The sequence below is a fragment of the Camelus bactrianus genome, chromosome 8, assembly GCF_048773025.1.
Source record: "Camelus bactrianus isolate YW-2024 breed Bactrian camel chromosome 8, ASM4877302v1, whole genome shotgun sequence".
NCBI classification, from domain to species: domain Eukaryota; kingdom Metazoa; phylum Chordata; class Mammalia; order Artiodactyla; family Camelidae; genus Camelus; species Camelus bactrianus.
In genome coordinates, this window is record NC_133546.1 from 1,388,654 (window position 1) to 1,407,676 (window position 19,023).

Here is a 19,023-nt window from a genome sequence, read left to right on the forward strand (position 1 = left end):
CTCCCTCCGCTTGGGTCCCTCCGAGGTCACAGCACGCATCGTCGCCGTCCTGGTCCCCAAGGCCGCGGGGCTCCGCCGACGGGGCGGGCCCGGGGGCGGCCGCTGTGACCCCGGGGCGTGTGCAAACGCCGCCTCCGCGGCCACCGATAGGTCGATAGGTCCCAGCCTACCTTGGCGACCCGCGGGCCGGGGGCGGGGAGAGGCGGCGCCGGAGGCCGCGCGCACCGCCGTGGCGCCGCTCGGGAGGCCGGGGCGGCTCCGGGGAGCTCCGGGGTCGAGCGCGCTATGTGGGCGCCGGGCGGGCCGCCGGGGCCCGCGGGCTGGGACCGCCGCAGGGTGGGCGCCCGGCTGCGCGCGGCGCTCGCGGGGCTGCACGAGCTGCAGGGGCTGCGCGCCCGGCAGCAGGCGCGCGTGCGGGGCGCCCTGGCCATGCAGCCCCCGCCCGGGCCCGCCGCCCCCCGCGGCCCCCGCGCCCACGAGCTGCGGCTGGAGGCGGCGCTGGCGGCGCTGCAGGAGCAGCTGGTAAGGAGCGCGCGCGGGGGTCGTTGGGCTGCTCGGGGTCGCGGGGACGCGGGGACCCGCTTCACCCGGGCAGGCGGGAGGCGGCCGGGCCGCCCGACCGCTGGAGGGGCACCCTCGGGGATTTGAAAGGACGCGATTCGGTTCCGAGGAGACGGACGCGGAGGCCCGAGGCGCAGGGCTAAGGATCCGGATCCCGAAAATAGCCGGGCCCTGCTCGCCTGCGCTTAGAGGCGCATCGGGACTGCGCCCGGCTCTGCCCGCTTCCCCGCGCCGGCAGGCTTTTAGGATGTTTTCCTGCTTGATGGAGTTTCCGTGCTGTGCAGATAAGAACGCATTAAGTCGGTTGCCCCTGGTGGGGGCTGCTTGGAATCCCGGTGTCGTATTCCCGGTGCCAGCGCCTCCCTGCTGCGTCGGTTCAGGGACAGCAGCTCCAGCGTGCGGAGTGCACCCGGGTTGTCCCCAGTGATGTGCGCAGGCTGAGCTCGGGGGCCGTGTCACTGTAACAACATAATGGGGAAAACAGGTATCTGATGAGGGCCTCTCCAACTTTAAAATGTAACCTGACCTATGAAAAGAGGCATGGCGAGGCGGCGGAGCCGGACCCCTAGCATTGCCTTCCCGCCGCGCCTTCTCCCCAGTGCCCGGCTCCTCCGAATCCGGTTCCTTACGTAGCACTGAAGACACTCTCCAGATGACCGCGCCGGTTATGAAGCCGCTGTGTGGTTCGATTCCACGTATTGGAAGCAACTCAAGAGAGTTTTTTTACACTATTGCAGCATTTTTTTTTTCTGTCTTTCTTTTTTTTTTTTTTTTTTTTTGGAATTTTTTCCCCTTAAGGGAGGCACTGGGGATTGAACCCAGGACCTCATGCACACCGATCATGGGCTCTACCACTGAGCTATACCCCTCACCCCGGATACAGTATTCTTTAAAGAAAACAAAAATTAAAAGGCTATAGAGAAGAATGTCTATTTGATACAGTAGACTCTATTACTCCAAGTGGAATTTCTTGTAAATTAGAAATCAGATCTGTCCTGTTTAAAAGTTGCTGTCTTTGCAAAGGAGCCTGGACAGAGCTGCAGCCGTCAGCTTAGCATAGTCACGTCAATGACTTGCTAACTGCTTCTGGATTAGACAGTTAGGAAGGCAGCGCCGGGAGGTGCCTCCCAGGGTCCTGCTGTCTTCCCACACTGCTGAGACGGCCCCTGTGCAGCCTCTCCTCCTGTGGTTCCGTGACTGCGGCACGGAGGGACCGAGCTGGCTACAGAGTGGAGCTTCCGTTGGCTTTCCACTCACCAGTTTCTCAAGTCCCAGCTGCTGGCTTAGCTGGCCTGTGTGTGGGCACCCAGACCCACCCTACCTGGGGAAGCACACAGTGGCCGGGCGGAGAGGCATGACACGCATGTGACTGGAAGGAGCGGTGCAGTGCTGCTGTGAATTGTCCTGACGAAGGGGTGGGAGCCCAGTTGATGATTAACTTGGCCTCAGTAGTGTACAAATCAGACTTGTGAGTGCCCAGCCTCTAATTACAAGTAGCCTTTTGGGAGAGAAGATCAAACAGGGTTTTTTTTGTTTTATTTTTTATTTTTTTTTAATGTGGGGACCAGAAGGAACACGCACACTTTGTCTTGCAACTTTGTTCTTGGAACAGATTACGGGATCAAAAGGGAGGAATAATTGCAAAGGTGTGACATCAGCCCAGTGATTAACACCTTCACATTTTTTCTTACAGGGAAAAAATGAGGAGTAATCCTAGTTCTGTGATGACAAGTACAATCAAAAGACCTGTGTGGGGGAGGGTGCAGCTCAGGGGTAGAGCGCGTGCTTAGCATGCATGGTCCTGGGTTCAATCCCCGGTACCTCCATTAAAATAAATAAGTAAATAAGCCTACTTACTTCCCCCAAAACAAAAACAAAATAATAAATAAATAAAATATTTTTAAAAACACCTTCATCTCCAGCGGAGCTGCACACTTCAGTAACTCCCTGCTCACATAGGGCCTCTTCCCACCCCCACCCTGGTGTTAATCTGGCCAAGGGGCACCTTTCAGGTGTGAAGACAGGAAGAACTTTTATCTGAGTCTTCATAGCTTTGTCCCACAGAATTCCCAAGTGAGAATGAGCTGGAGCATTTGGGGGGGATTTAAACTGCAGTTAGAATCACAGCTCCTACCATGTTAACGCTGACCAGAACGTTCTGCACCTTCCTTTAATTGCTGTGCCTCCAATCACACGAGGAAGCGCGTAGTAGGTACTCAGTATCTGTGGAGTAAGTAAACGAGCAGCTTTTCTTGCTGTCACAAAGGGGAAACGGTTTCAGCACTCACTCTCTCCATGTTCTAGGTTTCTAAGATAAAGAACCTCCCGTGACCTCCGACCAGAGCAGCCCTACCGCTCTGCTGTCCTGGGCTCACCTGTCTGTCTTCCCGGGAGGGGTTCCCCCGGAGAAGCGGCTGCCGTTCCTATTTTTAGAAGGGCTAATTCCCAGCAGTGATGTGGACTCAGGAGCCCGAGGGGCCCGGGAGCCCCGTCTGCCACCAGGAGGCGCTGCAGGGGCCGGGGAGACAGGGGCCCTGGGTGGGAAGTGAGGAAGCGGATCCTGGGGAATTTCCTGGCGGCTGGCTCTGCTGGTCACAACTTGCCCTGAGCCTGCGTGGCAGCAGCGTCTCCCGGCCGCCAGGTGCCGGCGTTAAGGGCTGGAGGTCTGACTGCAGGTGTAACACCCCCCACCCCTGCCTGGTAGTTTCCTGGGATGGACCACACTGGCTCCTCAAATTACCAGGGGATCGAACTCGCTCAAGGTCTTGGGGGGGGGGGGGCATCCTTCTGTGATGCTAGCGCTCCTTATCCCGAGGCCAACCTGTGACCTTGGCCCTTTGGCGGATCTCTTCTCAAGCGAGGCCGAAACGCTTACCCAACCACAGGGCCCTTGTGAGGCCTCAGAATTCCTGTGGAAGATGCTTCCTTTGCTTGTTCTCAGCTTTCAAGGAAAGAACGCAGGTGTTTTAGAGGCCACTTCCGTGTCCTGAACTTTGGGACAATTTTCATTTTTGTCCTCCGAATCTGCTGGAAAGCTGAACGGCAGACAGGAGCAAAAGGCGAAGCCGGTGGAACTCAGGTCCCTCGTGGCGAGCAGAGGAAACGTTTCCAAAACGTGGGGGATGAGCCAGGTATTTGTTCTGAATGGCATATCCTTGAGCAGAAGTTTGAACTAATAAATGTGAATCCTTATGCAAAACCAAACAACAAACTTTTTAAGACCACAAACTTCTGTGGTTGTGAAAAGTTGGTTCTTGGGAGCTGGTCAGAGTGCAAGGGCCCAGGCATGCCCTGGAATGCCCTGGAGTCTCAGGTAGTGGCAGGGAGCCCCAGAGTCTGTGTGGACGCCAGGGTGCGTGCTCCCAGTTCCTGGGACCTGCGTGCTCTCCCTTACACGGGACCCCCCTCGCCCAGGTTCGGGGGCTTCTGGCAGGATGTGGTATCCTGACCATGAGCTTGAGGGCCTGCGGTGAGTGGGGAGGGCGGCTGGCCCCCAGCTTGCGGGCTGCTCTGTGGGGAGTCCGTGTGATGGCCACGGTCAAGTTGACGGGGCATCGACGTCTCTGTCACACATTTTCTCTGCAGAGACACGTGGATGGAGCTGCCCCGTGGCTGGCTCTGCAGTGGGTCATGCCCGGTCCTGGCCACATAAGGAACTTTGACCGAGCACAAAGTTAGAGGCCCAGGAAGAGTTCTTGAGAAGCAGACACAGAAAGCCCACATGAGGGACGGGGAAGGCGACAGAGGACGGCATAAACCCTGATGGTGAAGCCCCGTAGCCGTGCAGTGGGGTCCTGAGGGCTCAGTAAATCATCTGAGAGTCCCAGAGGGCCCGGCGCCCGTGCGCTCTCAACATTCATCAGAACCCGCCAACTGCAGGCCTGGCTGGGCAAACATTAATCACAAAGCAATTATTCTAGCACAAACACACAGGGCTCCGGTTTTTGGGGGGAAGGGGTGTGGAGAGGAAGGAAAGAAGCCAACTGTGGGATCCAGAGATGACCTCCTTCAGAAGAAAGAGGATGCCGTGGTTTGGAGGAGGTCAAATTGATGTTTTTGAGCGAAGTGTGGTCTAACAGAGGAACTTGATTTTCTGCTGGTACCATGGTCCTGTTTTACGACAGGAGAAAAATCACTTGCAGTAAAAATCCCCTTTGTTTGAATCTAAGTGTTTTCTGCCCGGATGGTGATTGGCTGGGAGCCCATCTTTGCCGCCGCCCCCCCCCCCCCCCCCGGCCCGGCTCTCAGGCAGTGCCGTCCACCTGGGGGCCGGTTCCCTTTGTGAAGAAATGCAGGTGGGAAGCCGGGGTGTTTAGGCTGATCTGGGTGCTTCTGAGTATTTAAGTTTTGATTAAACTCCGGACTGTTTTTGGCCGTGTTGTGTTTACAGGGAGATGAGGCTGGGAGACTGTGGCCTGGAGGTGGTTCTGAGACCCCTGGTGTCTGCTCCTCACCGGGTGCTGCGGGCCGGGCCCCCGGCCCCCCACCCCAGCCCTCACCTGGGCTGGTCAGGACACCCTGGCCGACCCGGTCCTCCCAAAAGAATGAGAAATTACCACCACCTGCTTCTCTCTTGGACCGACTTCTCATACTATTGAAATGACTGAAGTAATTCCTCGTTTCCTGTATAAAAATTTGAAATACAGTTAGTTATTTTCTTAAACAGGATAACCCACATCATTACGTTCATTAGTTATTTGCCTTAAACTTAATTGTTAATTCAAACAAGAAACTTAGGCCGCGGACCTAGGAAACAGGGTGAAGTTTGATCATTGAAGGAAGGAAGTCAGCATTTATTAAATACCCGGTGTTACACGTGACTTACGTGTGTGTGTGTGAGCATATACGTGAGCCCTAACCACATACATGCGTTATATGTATGTTACATGATGCACACACACGTGTGGTTAATGCGCACAGTGACCCGTGAGACAGCTGGGGAAGCCGAAGCCTGGAGGAGCTGGGGCCCAGGAAGGCAGAGCAGAGATGGGACCTCAAAACCAGACAGGTCCTGGGGCTGGTGTTCAGGCTGCTGTGACCCCAGGCACAGGGCCCTTTGCTCTTGCAGTGCCCCCCCAACCCCAAAAGTCTGACAAAACTCAGAACAGTTCAGAATGCCACCTGTGATATGGGGGCTGAGACCCTGCAGAAGAGGGGCCTTGTTTTTCTTTCCTGGGGACTTTCCTGCGCCCTGAAAGGTAGAAAGGTCAGTCCTCCCCAGGTGCCATGGACAGGCCGCCGTGACAGACCCGGTGACGCACCAGACGCAGGGTCCACGCAGCACATGCCCGGGAAGCAGAGTCTCACCGAGACCGAAAAGGAAATAGGTGGTCACCCCGGACCCGGTGCATCGCACAGGGAGCTGCGTTCCAGAGCTCGTAGCGCCCCGCGGTGGAAAGGAGTCTGGAAGGGATGCGTGTGTGTGTAACCGAATCCCTGTGCTGCACACCAGAAGCTAGCACGGCATTGCACGTCACTGCACCTCTGCAAAGAAAGACAGCAGTTGAGAATCTTACCAGCGGCTCCTGCCAGAGGAGGGTCCTTGTCCCGTTTTTGATCCTGATTCCACCCTAATCAGCCGTATTTCTCCGTGTCCTTATGAAGAAATGTCTAACTGGAAATTGTTGATAAAAAGCCGTCTGCAGTTGGGAGGCCGGCTGGAGGTGGGGGGGTGGTGTAGGTTCTCCTTCAGGCGTGAGTGAGGAGGAGCCGCCTGGCAGGCGCCCGGCTGCGGGTTTGTGGGTTTGCGGGTTTGCGGGCTAGGCCGCACCGGCGACGCGGCGGCACGCGGGGCCTCGGACATCGGTTTCTGTGCCCGCAGCGGTTTGGCATCTCCCTCTTCCCTTCTTAGAGCCGCTTAAGGCGCCAGGACGTCGGCCTGAAAACCCACCTGGACCAGCTGGACCAGCAGATCAGCGAGCTGCAGCTGGACGTGCGCAGAAGCTCCAGTGAGGCCCCCGACAGTGACAGCAGGCCCAGCTCGGGTACGGCGCCCGCCCTGGGCTCGGGGCAGCGTGGCCTCACGGAGGGACACTCTGGTCTGTCGCTTGTCCTGGGGCCCCGGCCTTCAGGGGTCAGCGCTCTGGCCTGACGGAGGAGACCTGCCTCTGCCCTCTGGGAGCTGCGTGCAAGCCCAGAACAGCACGTTACTGACGCGTGCTGAAGAGGGACTGCTTTTACTTAAATGTGCTTTAAGAGGGAGGGGGGGAGCGATACACACTGTTTACCTGGGAAAATACTGCTTTGGATGGAGAGAAACCCCAGGAGTTTCCCACCTCTCTCTGGGCCGAGGCAGATGCTTCTGGGCTCTTTTCTGTTGAATCAGCATGCAAGTTGTCAGTAGCCACTTTTACGTGACAGAAGTATTTTTTTAAGTCTGTAGGCTTATTCAGTCTAAAACCGGTGTAGTGAGAGATGCTGGTTTCCGCCCCTGCTGCCCGAGTGCCTTACTCCAAGGTCACACAGAGGTGGCTGGAGAGTCTCTGACCGTCACGGGCCTGGGTACATGGGCTTTCCATCCAGATTACACTGTCAGGCGGTGGTTCTGATGGCAAACCTAGGAGACCAGGGTTCTCCCCAAGGACAGTGTTTCTTTCTCTTGTTTTTAATTTGCAAAGTCGTGCCCCAGTCTAGGTTGTCATGCCCATAGCAGGGCGGGGCTGAGGGACCTCCCGAAATGCAGCTTCTTGTCTGGTTGCTTCTCTGGATGAGCCTGGCAGGCACCGAGGACGGAGGGGGACGGAAGCCAGAGTCTCTCTCCCCAGGGCTAGAGGCCAGTGGTCACATCAGGCAAAATGAGCCACTGGGCAAGGATGGGGATGGGCAGATGGTGGGCGTGGGTGATGAGGGTCCCACCAACCCTGTCGTGGGTGATAGGAGACGGTAGTAGGGAGGCCTCCTTGGTGTTCCAGCCCTGGCCACTCCCAGGCCGGCTTCCCTGGGGCCCTGCAGTCCCCTTAGCGCAGGGCTACCCAGGGAGCTGGGCTGACCGCCCTGTCCCCGGTCCAGGCTTCTACGAGCTGAGCGACGGCGGCTCCTGCTCCCTGTCCACCTCCTGCACGTCCGTGTGCAGTGACCGCCTGTCCTCCTCCCTGGGCACGCTGCTGCCCGCCACCGCCAAGGCCGGGCCCAGCGCCGGGGACTGCCGGCCCCGTTCAGCAGACGAGACCACCGTGTGCGGGGTCCCCCTGCCTACGTGGGGATTCCAGGCCAGCGAGGAGGGCGAGTCCCGGCCCAGGCCGGTGTCTACAGGTAAGGAGAGCCAGGAGGGTGGGCGGTCCCAGCCCAGGCAGTGGGGGCGGCTCTGAGCCCCTTCCCAGGGGCGGGGGCGGCCGCCGCCCTGCTGAGCACCCTGGAGAAGCCCTGTGCGTGTGGGGCTGGTACCACCCCCACAGGTGCTGCTCCAAATTTTCTGTAGGCTTTTTTGGGTTTTGGATGGAGGTAGAAATCAAACACCCACTTCTGCTCATTATAACAGGGCTGTTGTAATAGAAAGCATTTTTTCTTATTATTTAAAATGAACATCCTTCCACACCCTTGCACGGCTGTCCCAGCTCTGCCAGTGACCAGAGTGGGTGCAGCGCTGAGTGTGGACGTGGGGAGAGAGCTGTGCCCCCACAGGCCAGGGAAGAGCCTTTCTGTTACTTCCAACGAGCTCAAAGGGAAAAACTTAATCTTTTACTCCTAATGCTAGACCCGGTCTGGCGAGCCTTCTCTGGCTGAATCTGTGAACACTCAGGGAAGTCTGTTCCAAGGTCTTGTCCGGTGTTGGCTGTCCCCTGGGCATCCTCCGCACCTCTGGTGCACAAGGGCATGGAACTGAATGTTTGGGTCTGCGACTTACCTTCTAAGCTGTTGCTGGAAGGGGCCTGACTGGGGCCGGGCGAGGGCGCGTGTGCAGAGGACACTCTGTCCAGGCACCGATGTGAGAGGCTGGGGTGGCTTGTCCTGTGGCCTTCTGCCTCTAGCCCCAGGGCCACACTCACCTCTTCCCTTATTTACCTCTTGTTCTTCTTTTCCTCTGCAGGTGATCTTGAGAGAGCCCTGCCGGCTGAGGTGAGGCTCCAGAAAGCCAGTGCGCACCCCAAGGCCACTTCCCTCCTCTGCCACGGCGTGGACCCCAAGTTCCAGCGTGACCTGGTGTCCAAGGGGGGCAGGGAGGTGTACCCGTACCCCAGCCCCCTGCACGCTGTGGCTTTGCAGAGCCCCCTCTTTGCTCTGACCAAGGAGACATTGCAGAACGACAGCCCCTTGCCCCCAGGCCAGCCGCCTCCCGGCCCCTCAGGTCCGAGCTCCATTCGGGCTTCTCTGGGCCCGGATGCTGGCCCGGCCGGAGCCTATATAGACAAGCTGCTGCGACTGCGGGGCCGGGGACCAGCCCCGAGGGGCAGCGTGAGTGAGCGGGGCCTCCCAAGACAGGAGGCGACCCCCTCCCTGCCGGAGCTCAGTGGCCAGAGGGCAGATAGTGAGGGTGGCCTGGAGAAGCTGGCCTGGGCCCCAGGAGGGGCAGAAGGGGGAGGGCTGGTGCAGAGGGGGGACGCCGGTGGGGACAGCCTTCCGCAGCCAGGCCCTGCGCCCCTTGTGGACACCCTGCACCCCAGCAGCCTTCCAGATAAGGGACCCCAACCCTCGCGGGAGGAGGCTGGTGCAGGCTCCCCCTCAATGGGGTGCGGCCAAGCCCCCTCTCCCCGCTCCCGGGCCCAGCAGCTGGCACCCGACGGCTGGACGGGTAGAGGCAGGTCCCCGTGTGGGAGGGCAGGGGGGAACAGTGTCCCTCTGGCCCCCGGACACTGTGCCCACCCCCACTTTGTTGCCAGCAGATCTTCCCCGACAGGGCAGAAAATGCCAACCCCCAAGACAAAGCCTGTGAAGGTCAGGAGGGGCACCAGTGACAGGGCGGGAAGGTTTGGGGAGCAGCCTCTGCAGTGGGGTGCCTTCCCAGCCCCCCGGCCTCCCCCTGCATCAGGGGGTGGTCTCAGGAGGCCCACCCTCGCCAGGGGGGCGCCCGGCCGGTCCTGCTCAGAATCCAGCCTCTACCCCGTGTCCTTCTTCGTCCCCCTGCTGGTGGCCCGACGGGACGGTCACCGGGCGTCAACCCAGGCCTTGTTCCCCCTGGAGGCAGCCCCCCTGGTGGCGGCCGGCGGGGAGCCCAGGAGAAAGCAGCACCGGTGGCGGTCCTCCGCGGAGATCTCGGCCCGACCCCGCCTGGACCCCAGCCCCGGGCCCCACAGGCCGGCAGTGAGGAGAGGGGGCGGCCCGCAGCCTGTGTGCGCCAGGGCCAGGCCCCAGCTGCCCCGCCAGGACGCCCAGGCCAGGAGCGAGTCGGGGGGCTCGGAGCCCACCTCCCCCTTCCACTCCACCATCGCGGAGACCAGCGAGGACGAGGCCAGCGACCACACCGCCAACCGCTTCGGGGACGCGGAGTCCGGCAGCAGCGACTCGGAGGGCTGCGTGCAGGGCGGGGGGAGGGGCCCGGCCTGGGCTGGGGCGGCCCCCCAGCTGCCCCCACGGGCCCCGGCTGGCTCCAGACCCCCCCTGCCCCCGGTGCCCAGGCTCTGCCGCGTCAAGGCCTCCAAGGCCCTGAAGAAGAGGATCCGCAGGTTCCAGCCGGCCGCCCTGAAGGTCATGACCTTAGTGTGAGGCTGCCAGGCCGTGGCCAAGGGCGTCCAGGCCAGCGAGGGGCCCGCGCTCCTCCGGGAGCCACGGAGGCGGGGCGAGGAGGGCACAACGGGGCTCCTGGCCAAGGGCGGGTCCAGCCTCATGCAGGGCGGGGGTGTGGTTTGTGTCCTGTGACCATTTCGCCAAATCTCTGAAGCCACCGTTTGAAAGGGGTCTCCGTGGAGGAGATGATTCAGCAGGTCCCAGGGCTCCCCCCACAGGTTAGGCTGCGGCCCTGGGGGCATCGCCTCGCCCCTCCCAAAGGAGACGATCCCATGGAACTCTGAGATTTCAGACCTGGCCGACCTCCCTGGCACCCGTTTCCTCCTCTCTCAGCCTCTCCCAGCACCGATGTCTCACCCCGGCCTCCCAGGTACCTGTGCTGTGAGCCTCGTGGTTACTCACCTCTGTCCTGTTCCGTCTGAGCTGGGCGGTGGGTGTGTCCCCAGGCCTGATGAACCATTCCTCCCCAAAAGCATCCTTTTAAGAGATGGTTGCAGGGCTGTGTTCTGGAAACTGGACTGGAATGTGAATCCCATGTTAAACCTTCGACGTGAATAAACACCAGATTATGCCATTGTCCTTGCAGACCAGTCTTTCCCTTTTAGCCTCCTGGCCCTCGAGGGAGTAGGTGGCCAGCAAAGCCTGGTTCTCCTCATCGCGCGGGTGGACATCCTCTCACCCAGGCTGGGAGAACGCATGTCGTGTGACAACACCCCAGACTCTTTCCAACTCTCATAAATTGGTCATAAAAGCGTTTTTGAAAAGAAACTTTTCTAGGTCTTTATTTTTTGAAGAACATTTCCCTCAAGTTTTCAAGAAGGTAGGATTTTCAGGGAAGCAGTGCTGAGAGCTGCACCGTCTTCAGTTCATAAAGCAGCTTTATCCTGAATTGCTCAAAGCTGCTGCTGCGGTCCTGGGTGGGGGGTGCAGGACGTCCACCCTGTGGGCCCTCGTGGGGGTCTGGACCCCCTCAGCCCCTCCCTGGGGCTAAATGCAAGGTTGGTAGGAACTTCTGAAGGAAAATGATTTAAAAAAAAAAAAAAGCTACAGTAGTAGATTTATAGCAGACCCTAGTTAGTACTCATGGAGCAGAGAGCTAGTTTCAGGGCGCCGTTCAGAGAGATTGACATTTAGATCAAAGAGGAAGCCCACCTGTTTGACCTGGGCTGGGGTTCCTGGGGGTGGAGGCAACGTTGTGGGGCCTGCTGTCTGTAAAGCCTCAGACACAGCTGTTGCAGGGGCCCGGGGCAGACCGAGACTCAGGCGTGTCCCAGAGTCTGTCCAGATAGCGTGCCCGCTCGGGCTGCGCGGCCTCTGCTTACTGAGAGAGGTGACGGGGCCTTCTGAAGTGCTTTGCAAAACGGCATTGATATTTGAAGAAAAATTCAAACCCACCTGTGACAGGTTTTTCGGTAAAAGTTGTTACTCGGGGCATTTTCTTCAATGGTGTCATTCTCAGCTTTGTGGCAGCACAGGCGGGGGGAACTCCGATTTTGTGGGGCCACCTAGCAGGTGCAGCTCTGGAGAAAGGTTCCAGCCCCACCGGGGTGCCTGCGGTTTCCCGTCCACATCCCTCACCGGCCCACCTGCAGAAGCGGCTGTGAAACTGCCTGCAGAGTGTGTTCTGCTGCCTGACGTCACATCCTGCGTTTGCTGGAGGCTTTCTCACTCACTTCAGGGGCTTTGAGTGCCACGTTTGGAAAGTGCAGACTTCCCTAGTCGTCGTGGGCCCATCCTTGGTCCTTGTGCCACCAAAGAGGACACTCGGGCTGTGTCTGGCCCAGATGTGTAGGATCAGTGCTGACGGGGCCTCAGGGGTTCTCAGACTGTCTGTCTCAGAGACCAGGCTCCACTTTCTAATGATTCAGGTTCCAAAGGGCAGCCAGGCAGGAACGCAGCCCCGCCCCGGGGAGCCCGGGCCTGTCTATGCAACCAGGAGGCTAACCGTGCCGGCTAACCGTGCCAGCTAACCATAAGAACTATGCAGACCCTGTGGCTTCTGTGGACAGAAGTGTCCTCCGGGATGGGACGTCAGATCGTCATCCGTCTCCCTCCCCACCCCACCACCACCCCCTTCTCTGACTCAGACTCTCTTGGTCTCTCCCCAGCCTTGGAGACCCAGGCTCACGGGCGTTTGCCCAGGGCAAGCTGCTTCCTTGCTAGCGCCTTTTCCCTCGGGCGGGTTGGGAGTAAACAAACACAACTCTGGACGCCATGTCGGGCCCAGATGCCTCTGCTTCCCCCCACATCCAGCAAAGACCCAGCACAGGGTTCAGACCCCAGCCTGGCCATCAGTGCGCCCTCCCTGGGGCTGCTCCTTTGTCTAAATTGAGGTTGGTGAGCCCTCGGGGTTTGGTGGGAGGAGGAAATGGAGGTGTGGAAAGTGGGCCCGGGGTGTCTGCCCACCAGGTCGCATTCCTGTCTGAGGAGCAGGAGGGAGGGCGGAGAGGAGCTGGGGGCGGGAAGAGCGGGCAGGTGGCCCCCTGTCAGGGAGGCGACAGTGAGAGTCTCTGACCCCTGTGAGCATTGCTGGCGGGACGAGCGTCTCCCAGGGGCAAGTACCAGGGGAGAGGGCTCTTCGGGGGAAGTGCCTTAAAGAACAAAAGTAAAGCTGAGAACATCAGTGACAAGAAGGTGGTCGGGGTCCGGCCGCAGTCCAGTCCTAAGCGACAGCGCATCTGAGGTCCTGTCAACTCAGAGAAGAGAGATGTGCGAGAAAAGCAGACGGTTCAGGCAGCATGCGCAAAGCAGAGATGGAGACCTTCCGTTTATTTGCTTGAGTATTTCATATTTTTAGCATATTTTCTCTGAACAGAAATGGTTGTAACTGCTCAGAATGAAGGGGAACTAAAGCAGGAAGCTCCCATGAGCCGCAGGTGACCTGTGACGAGGAGGGGGGAGGGGATGACAGGACGATAAGGGCCCGTCAAGTGCGTCTGAAGACAGGTGGACTATTTCCCCAGCCCTAAGGCTTTTCTTTTCTTTAAGACAATTTACTATTTGACTTTTGGGATCATTAGAAAGCATTTGAAACTTCCAGCATGACTGAAATACAAAAATTTTAGCAAACAATTAAAAAGATAAAAGGATGAACCAGTTCTTCCTAAGTATCAAAGTCAAGCTAAGGTAGAAATTAAACTTAGAAGGATTGCTGATTCAGAGGAGTTAGAAAAACAGTGCGATTATTTCAGAGACAATACCCCAGGTATTCAATCAAACCATCTTGTATAATCCAAGGAAACAGGATATTTATCATTTATTGTGGACTGAGTGTGCTTGTCCCCAGGCTTCATGTGTGGAACCTCTAACCCCAGAGGGGAGGCGTGTGGAGGCGGGGCCTTGGGAGGCGGTCGGGGGAGCTGAGGCCCTGGGGGTGGGATGGGAAGGGGTCCTGGGGGCACAGGTGGCTGCAGGCGCAGGCCAAGAGCAAAGGCAACCTGCCCCCGGAGCCCCCATCGCGGAGGCCCGGCCCCTGGGACTGCGGGAAGCACACTCCCCGGTCCGGTGACGGCTGCGCAGCCGAGCGCCCCTCCGCGCTCACAGCGGGAAGAGCTGCGGGAGGAGCGCCTGGGGAAAGAAGCACACGGCCTGCCTGTTTCTTTCAAGACCAGGAGGGTTGCTTTCACCGAAGTCCCTCCCTGAGCACGTCTCCTACAGGAGCTGTGCTGCACGCGGGTGGGGGCTGCAGGCCACAGGCGCCAGCCCGGGGAGGCGGGCTGCGCCCGAGAGCAACACAGCCAGCAGGGCAGCCCAACAGCCCCCGAGAGGCCGGGCCCCGCGCGGGGCCCGGGAGGGAGCGCTGTTTGGACTTGGGGCCCACGGTGCAGTTAGGGGTTTACCTGGGAGGAGAGGGGCCTGTGCTGAGAAGGGGGGCGGAGGGGAGGGGGCGGTGCAGGGCAGGCAGAGGTCTGGAGCTGCGGTGGGACACAGGTGAGGGTCCCAGCAGGGTGGTCCACGGGGGTCCTGATCCTGGCTGATGCACGGGAGTCCACGAGCTGTGGGGACGAGGGCAGGCGGCCCACGTGGGAGCAAGCAGGGGCTGCTCAGGTGGTGCTGCTGCAGCGAGGGGCTCGGCCACCCTCAGTGACGTCACTAGTGTCACTAGCATCTGGCAGAGTCTGGGCACCGGGGATGAGAGAGCTTCCGGGGGGAAAGGGGGTGCAGGGGCGGTGGAGGCGGGGGTTACGAGAAGTGGGGCTCCTAGGAGGTTGGTGAGGGGAGCACTTGGGGTTCCTCCGGTTGGTCCTGAGCTGGACGCGGGGAGAGACAGTAGGGCAGCTGTTGGCCGTAGGTCAGGTCCTGCCCGGTCGGGGTGGATGGTGACAGACCTTCCTGTTCAGCTTTGCTCACAGACGTCCCTGCAGACAGCGACCTGCCTTCCCGCAGCTCTGACTCACTGGCTTCCTGGGATGTTTGCTGCAGACGGAGGCTGGGGTCAGCTTCCTGGTCACGTGGCTGCCAGCTGGGGGTCAGAGCCCATGTCACAGGGGGTCTGGTCATCGTCCAGTGTATGCTCAGCAGGAAAACCTGTTAGACTTGTATTTGGAAAGGCATGTGGTCAGCTGTGCTGAACTGGGTCTGGGCAGAGACAGGTGGTCCTGCCCAGGGGCGTGGCCAGCGCCACCCCGGGAGGCGTTGAGGAGGCCCGCGCACGCGCGTGGCAAGAACGCTGGCCGTTCTGTGGTTTGAGGGCCTCCCCCGTCTCTGGCAGGAGGCACCCCAGGCAAGGGGCCTGAAATGCAAAGAAACTCAAGAGGTTGCCTGTGTCACTCATTTAAGAAATGAGACAAGAACATAGCCTCATCTCTAAGAACATCCTGATAAAAACAAGACTTTCTAATCAGAATTTTTGCTTCCATTTGAAAATTCTTATTCTGTTTTATCTTCTACTCTATTTTATTTCCATGTTTATGTTTTTCTCAGCCACGCTCTCCTGGCCAAGGATAAAATCCACAGCAATCGAAACGGCAAATCATTAACTCGTGAGCTTTAACTTCACTTTCCTTAATTGTGTTCCTTCGCCTCCATGCCCGTGTCCTGTGACACACTTCACCTGCTGGGTGACAGGTAACGATGGTGGCCTGTCCGGTCAGTCTCTGCTAACGGGTCAGCCATGCTCAGAGATACTCGTGCAGGGGTTGGCATCTGTGCCGACGGAGGCACTCGCCATGAAGAGAAGGGGAGGAGAGAGCATCTCTGGAGTCGAGGAGCGGAGGGCACGCAAGGGACCCGTTCCAGCCCTCAGAGCATCCCTAACGCGGTGCGTGGCAGAAGGCTGTTCCTTCTCCGGTCCCCTCAGTCGAGGGAAGCCTGCAGGCTTTCTGCGATGAATAGAGTCATTTTTAATCCCTAGTGCCGCTGAGCCCTGCACAGCTGATGGGCTTGTCGAAGGCTGATCCCCAGAGACCGAGGGAGGATTTCCACCCTCCCGTGAAGGGGTTGGGTACAGACCAAAGCCCCGCGTTCCCAAAGTGCTAACTTTGCAAAGCTCTGCAAACAGCAGCTCTCTGAGCTACGTCCGGAGGACGCTGGTCCTCAGCTGAAAAGCGTATTGTCCCTTGGCATTTAATTGGCATCTGTCTAGTCCTAAAGGTCCTGGAAGACACACTGCACTTCCCCTCATTCGCAACACCCAATGTTCCTGGAGCTTTTAGACTATTTTCCCGAGTCTCCGAGACCAAGACTCAACACTTCAGGAACTTTCTTCGGTGAAGGCTTGTGTTTGATGTAGAAACAAGCTCCTGGAAAAAACCATCAAAATACAGAGTCTTGCAGGTTCCTCGCTGAACCAGGTTTGAGAGTCCAGGTAACTAGCTTGTATAGGCCTCAAAAATGCTAGCTTCTTGGGGAGAAGGGAGAGGTACTTTGATTGACAGCTCCATTCCCAAATCCCACGGGAAGGGGAGGTGGCAGTTCCCCAAAGAAAACAGGTCACCCGAACAAAGAGGAAAGGCTGCAGCGCATGAAAGGCAGCAGGCGTCTGCTGCACCTGCTCTGCTGTGCGCTCCACCCCATCAGTGTCTCCTGGCGACATTCAGTATTCCTGCATGCCATTTTTGTGGTTAAATACTGTTCTGTTATATGGATACATCGTACTGAATTTAGGCACATTGGACATATTTTTTCACCTCTGTACCCCAAGCCCTTAGAACAAACCCTGGTACAAAGCAGGTACTTAATAAATATTTGTTGAATCTTTAAAATTAAAAAATATACAGAGTCTTCCCTTGGGACGTTTCCAGCAACAGCACCAGAGCACGGAGACAGTGGAGCACGGGGACAGCGGAGCACGGGGACAGCGGAGCGCCTCCTCGTAGCTGCCGTGGGCGCGTGGGGTCGGCAGACTGCGCACCCAGCTCGCCAGGGCACGGCGCAGACACGTGTGTGTCTAGGGTGGCCGGCCTTCACGATCTGCCCGACCCTGCTAACCAGCGCTCATTTTGCCCAACTCCGGCAGGGGCCCCGTGACTCTGGGGGAGAACGTGCACCTCGCTCCAAGCTGTAGAAATTCAGGTGGTGAAATGATAGTTTCTGGAGCAGAATTTCACTTAAATTTGATTTACATTTATTTGTTGACTATCAGATGTCTTTCTATTTTGCCAAAGTTCAAACTTGTCGAAACAGTGGCGTTTTTGGGACCCCGAGCTGAGCAGGGCCAGAGTCTGTCTGTGTTTAAGACGGTCCGTGAGGCTCCTGTGGCTCCTGCGCAGATCGCAGTCAGCGGAGCCAGCAGAAGTCACACGGGAGACATGCACCGTCCTTGTGACTTGCTGCAGTCACACATCACGGCAGGCCGTGGGGACCGAGCCAGCCGCGGGGCTGGCCGGGGGACTGGCACGACACCAGACGCCCGGTTAATGTGAAGACTGTGCTTTCACGTGTGATTTAGGGAGAGCAGTGTACCAGAGCCGCCCTAGGGGCCTGTGGCCCAGAGGGTGTCAGCTCTCTGGGTTGAGAGAGGTGTTAATTACCTCAGATTCCTCGCGTGGTTGGCAGTGAATGAAGTTTGTTATCTGCTCTTTATTTTTTACGAGTATCTCTGGTTAGTCGTTAGTGTTTACTTAGCACTTCTTACAAACTGCTTCTCCCACAGTCTCCCTTCGACTGTCAGGACGATTCTGTGAGGCAGACAAGTGGGCATTCCCATCTGCCCCCGTGGGAAAGCTGAAGGAACCAAACCACACGAACCTGTGGATTTGCCAGGGTCACCAGCCTGTGTTTGGGGGTGTCCCCTGAGCTGTCTTGTCCACGGTCAGGCTCAGGACCGCCCCGCAGACGCCTGCCAGGCCCTCAGGCTCCTCTGTAGCCCCCACCAGGCACTGGTCTCAGCAGCAAGCGGACAGGAGGCCCCAGCGTCGCAGTCGGCGCCAGAGGTGGGCTGGCCCCCAGGCTGACCAGGCCCCGAGTGCCCCGCCCGCCTACGAGGATGGCAGGAGGCTGGACCACGGCAGGGCCCAGTGAGCATCTCTCTGTCTCCTCGCCCATGCACGTGAGTGGGAGCCCTCCCCGGGTCGCCAGCCGGTGTCCCCAGAAAGTCTGCAGGAATTTCCTCTAGCTACTATGGCACCTCGCACAGACTCAGTGGCTGAAACCAGCACAGGCTGATTGTCCCTCAGTGCTGGGGGTTCGAAGCCGTCGGTAGGTCTCAAGGGCTAACGCCAGGTGCCAGCAGGGCTGGCTCCTTGTGGAGGCTCCAGGCAGTGTCTGTCCCCGTCCTGCCCCAGCCCTAGAGGAGCACCCACTCCTCCAGCTACAAAGCCAGCAACTTCGGGCTGCGTGCCCCTCACAGCGCCGTCTCCGATTCTCCCTGACCCCCTCCCACTGACGAAGGCCCCGTGACCGCACAGGGCCACCTCTCATCTCCCCATCTCAGGTCAGGGGACCAGCCAACTCAGCTCCCCTGGGACAAGCGCAGGCCCGTACTCACAGGTTCTGGGGTAGGACGGGGACATCTTCGGGGGTCATCATTCTGCCGACAGTGGTGGGAATTTACTCCCACCAGCAAAGAGTGTGACTTGCTGTTCTGTGCTGAGATCTGGTATCACAGACGCTGTAATGTTCCCAATCTGGTGGCTACGAAACACTGTCTGGTTGTGGCTTTAATTCTCATCTCTGTTTACGAGTGAGGCTGAACTGCTTTGCACATTTGGACCAGCCTTTCATGCTTCTTTCGTGAATTATGCGGACGCATCCTTCTGCCCATTTTCCTCATTTCTTCATTGATGTGCAGGAGTCTTTATAATTTGGAGACTGATTCTTGGTCACAGACAAGACGCAGGTGCTGCAAACCTCACTCCCAGCTGAGGCTGCAGAGCACAAGGCTCCACGTCGATGTAGACAAACGCATGGGTCTCTTCACTCATGGTTTGTGGGTTTTTAAAAATCCTATTCGCGAATTCTCTTTTGTATGATGTTGTAAAGGTATTTTTAATATTTATTAGAAGTTGAGAAATTTTGCCTCACTGCATAGGGCTCTAATCCACTGATATCTGTGTGTTTATGGGGTGGGGGGCTTCCCAGTAACAAACCCGCAGTCGGCAGATTTGCCCCCTGGTGATCAGAGCACCCACCTTTCCCTGGGATTCAGGCCTCACCACCTCACTGAACACGTGGCTTGGGAAGGGGGGACCCCATGTTTCCTGCAACAGGCGGCTACTCGGAGCGAGGTGGGGCGAGGGGAGGTGGCAGCCAGGCCACTGCACAGTCGGAGGGGCCTCATGCAAAATGCAGAGCTCTGTTCAACCCCACCGTCCTCTCCAGCCTACCTTGGTCTTTATTTGCCATTTAGTGTCTTTCCATGTC

The 19,023-nt window shown here is 58.4% G+C and overlaps 1 protein-coding gene and 2 long non-coding RNA genes across 6 annotated transcripts; 1 reads left to right on the forward strand and 2 right to left on the reverse strand.

The window, feature by feature from the left end:
* Window positions 1-68: 68 nt before the first annotated feature.
* On the forward strand, window positions 69-10,800 carry DACT2 (dishevelled binding antagonist of beta catenin 2). Of its 2 annotated transcripts, none has more exons than XM_074367955.1 (4): window positions 69-522; window positions 6,413-6,545; window positions 7,570-7,812; window positions 8,588-10,800. In XM_074367955.1, the coding sequence occupies exons 1-4, from the start codon at window positions 286-288 to the stop codon at window positions 10,198-10,200; spliced, it is 2,226 nt and encodes a 741-aa protein (XP_074224056.1). In that variant the 5' UTR covers window positions 69-285; the 3' UTR covers window positions 10,201-10,800. The 2 variants fall into 2 exon arrangements, with proteins under 2 accessions (XP_074224056.1, XP_045380861.2); XM_045524905.2 differs by lacking the exon at window positions 69-522 and adding an exon at window positions 5,044-5,169.
* LOC141578307 (uncharacterized) lies at window positions 5,050-6,930 on the reverse strand. Its single transcript, XR_012508436.1, has 4 exons — window positions 6,789-6,930; window positions 6,452-6,682; window positions 5,811-6,045; window positions 5,050-5,184 (listed from the first exon to the last, which is right to left on the reverse strand). It is a non-coding gene; the product is annotated as an uncharacterized LOC141578307 (long non-coding RNA).
* Window positions 8,099-12,067, reverse strand: LOC123619994 (uncharacterized). Of its 3 annotated transcripts, XR_012508439.1 has the most exons (5): window positions 11,808-12,067; window positions 11,617-11,741; window positions 11,374-11,542; window positions 10,624-10,739; window positions 8,099-8,358 (listed from the first exon to the last, which is right to left on the reverse strand). It is a non-coding gene; the product is annotated as an uncharacterized LOC123619994 (long non-coding RNA). The 3 variants fall into 3 exon arrangements; XR_012508438.1 differs by lacking the exon at window positions 11,374-11,542; XR_012508437.1 differs by lacking the exons at window positions 8,099-8,358; window positions 11,374-11,542 and having other exon boundaries at window positions 10,603-10,739.
* Between the last annotated feature and the right edge of the window lie 6,956 nt (window positions 12,068-19,023).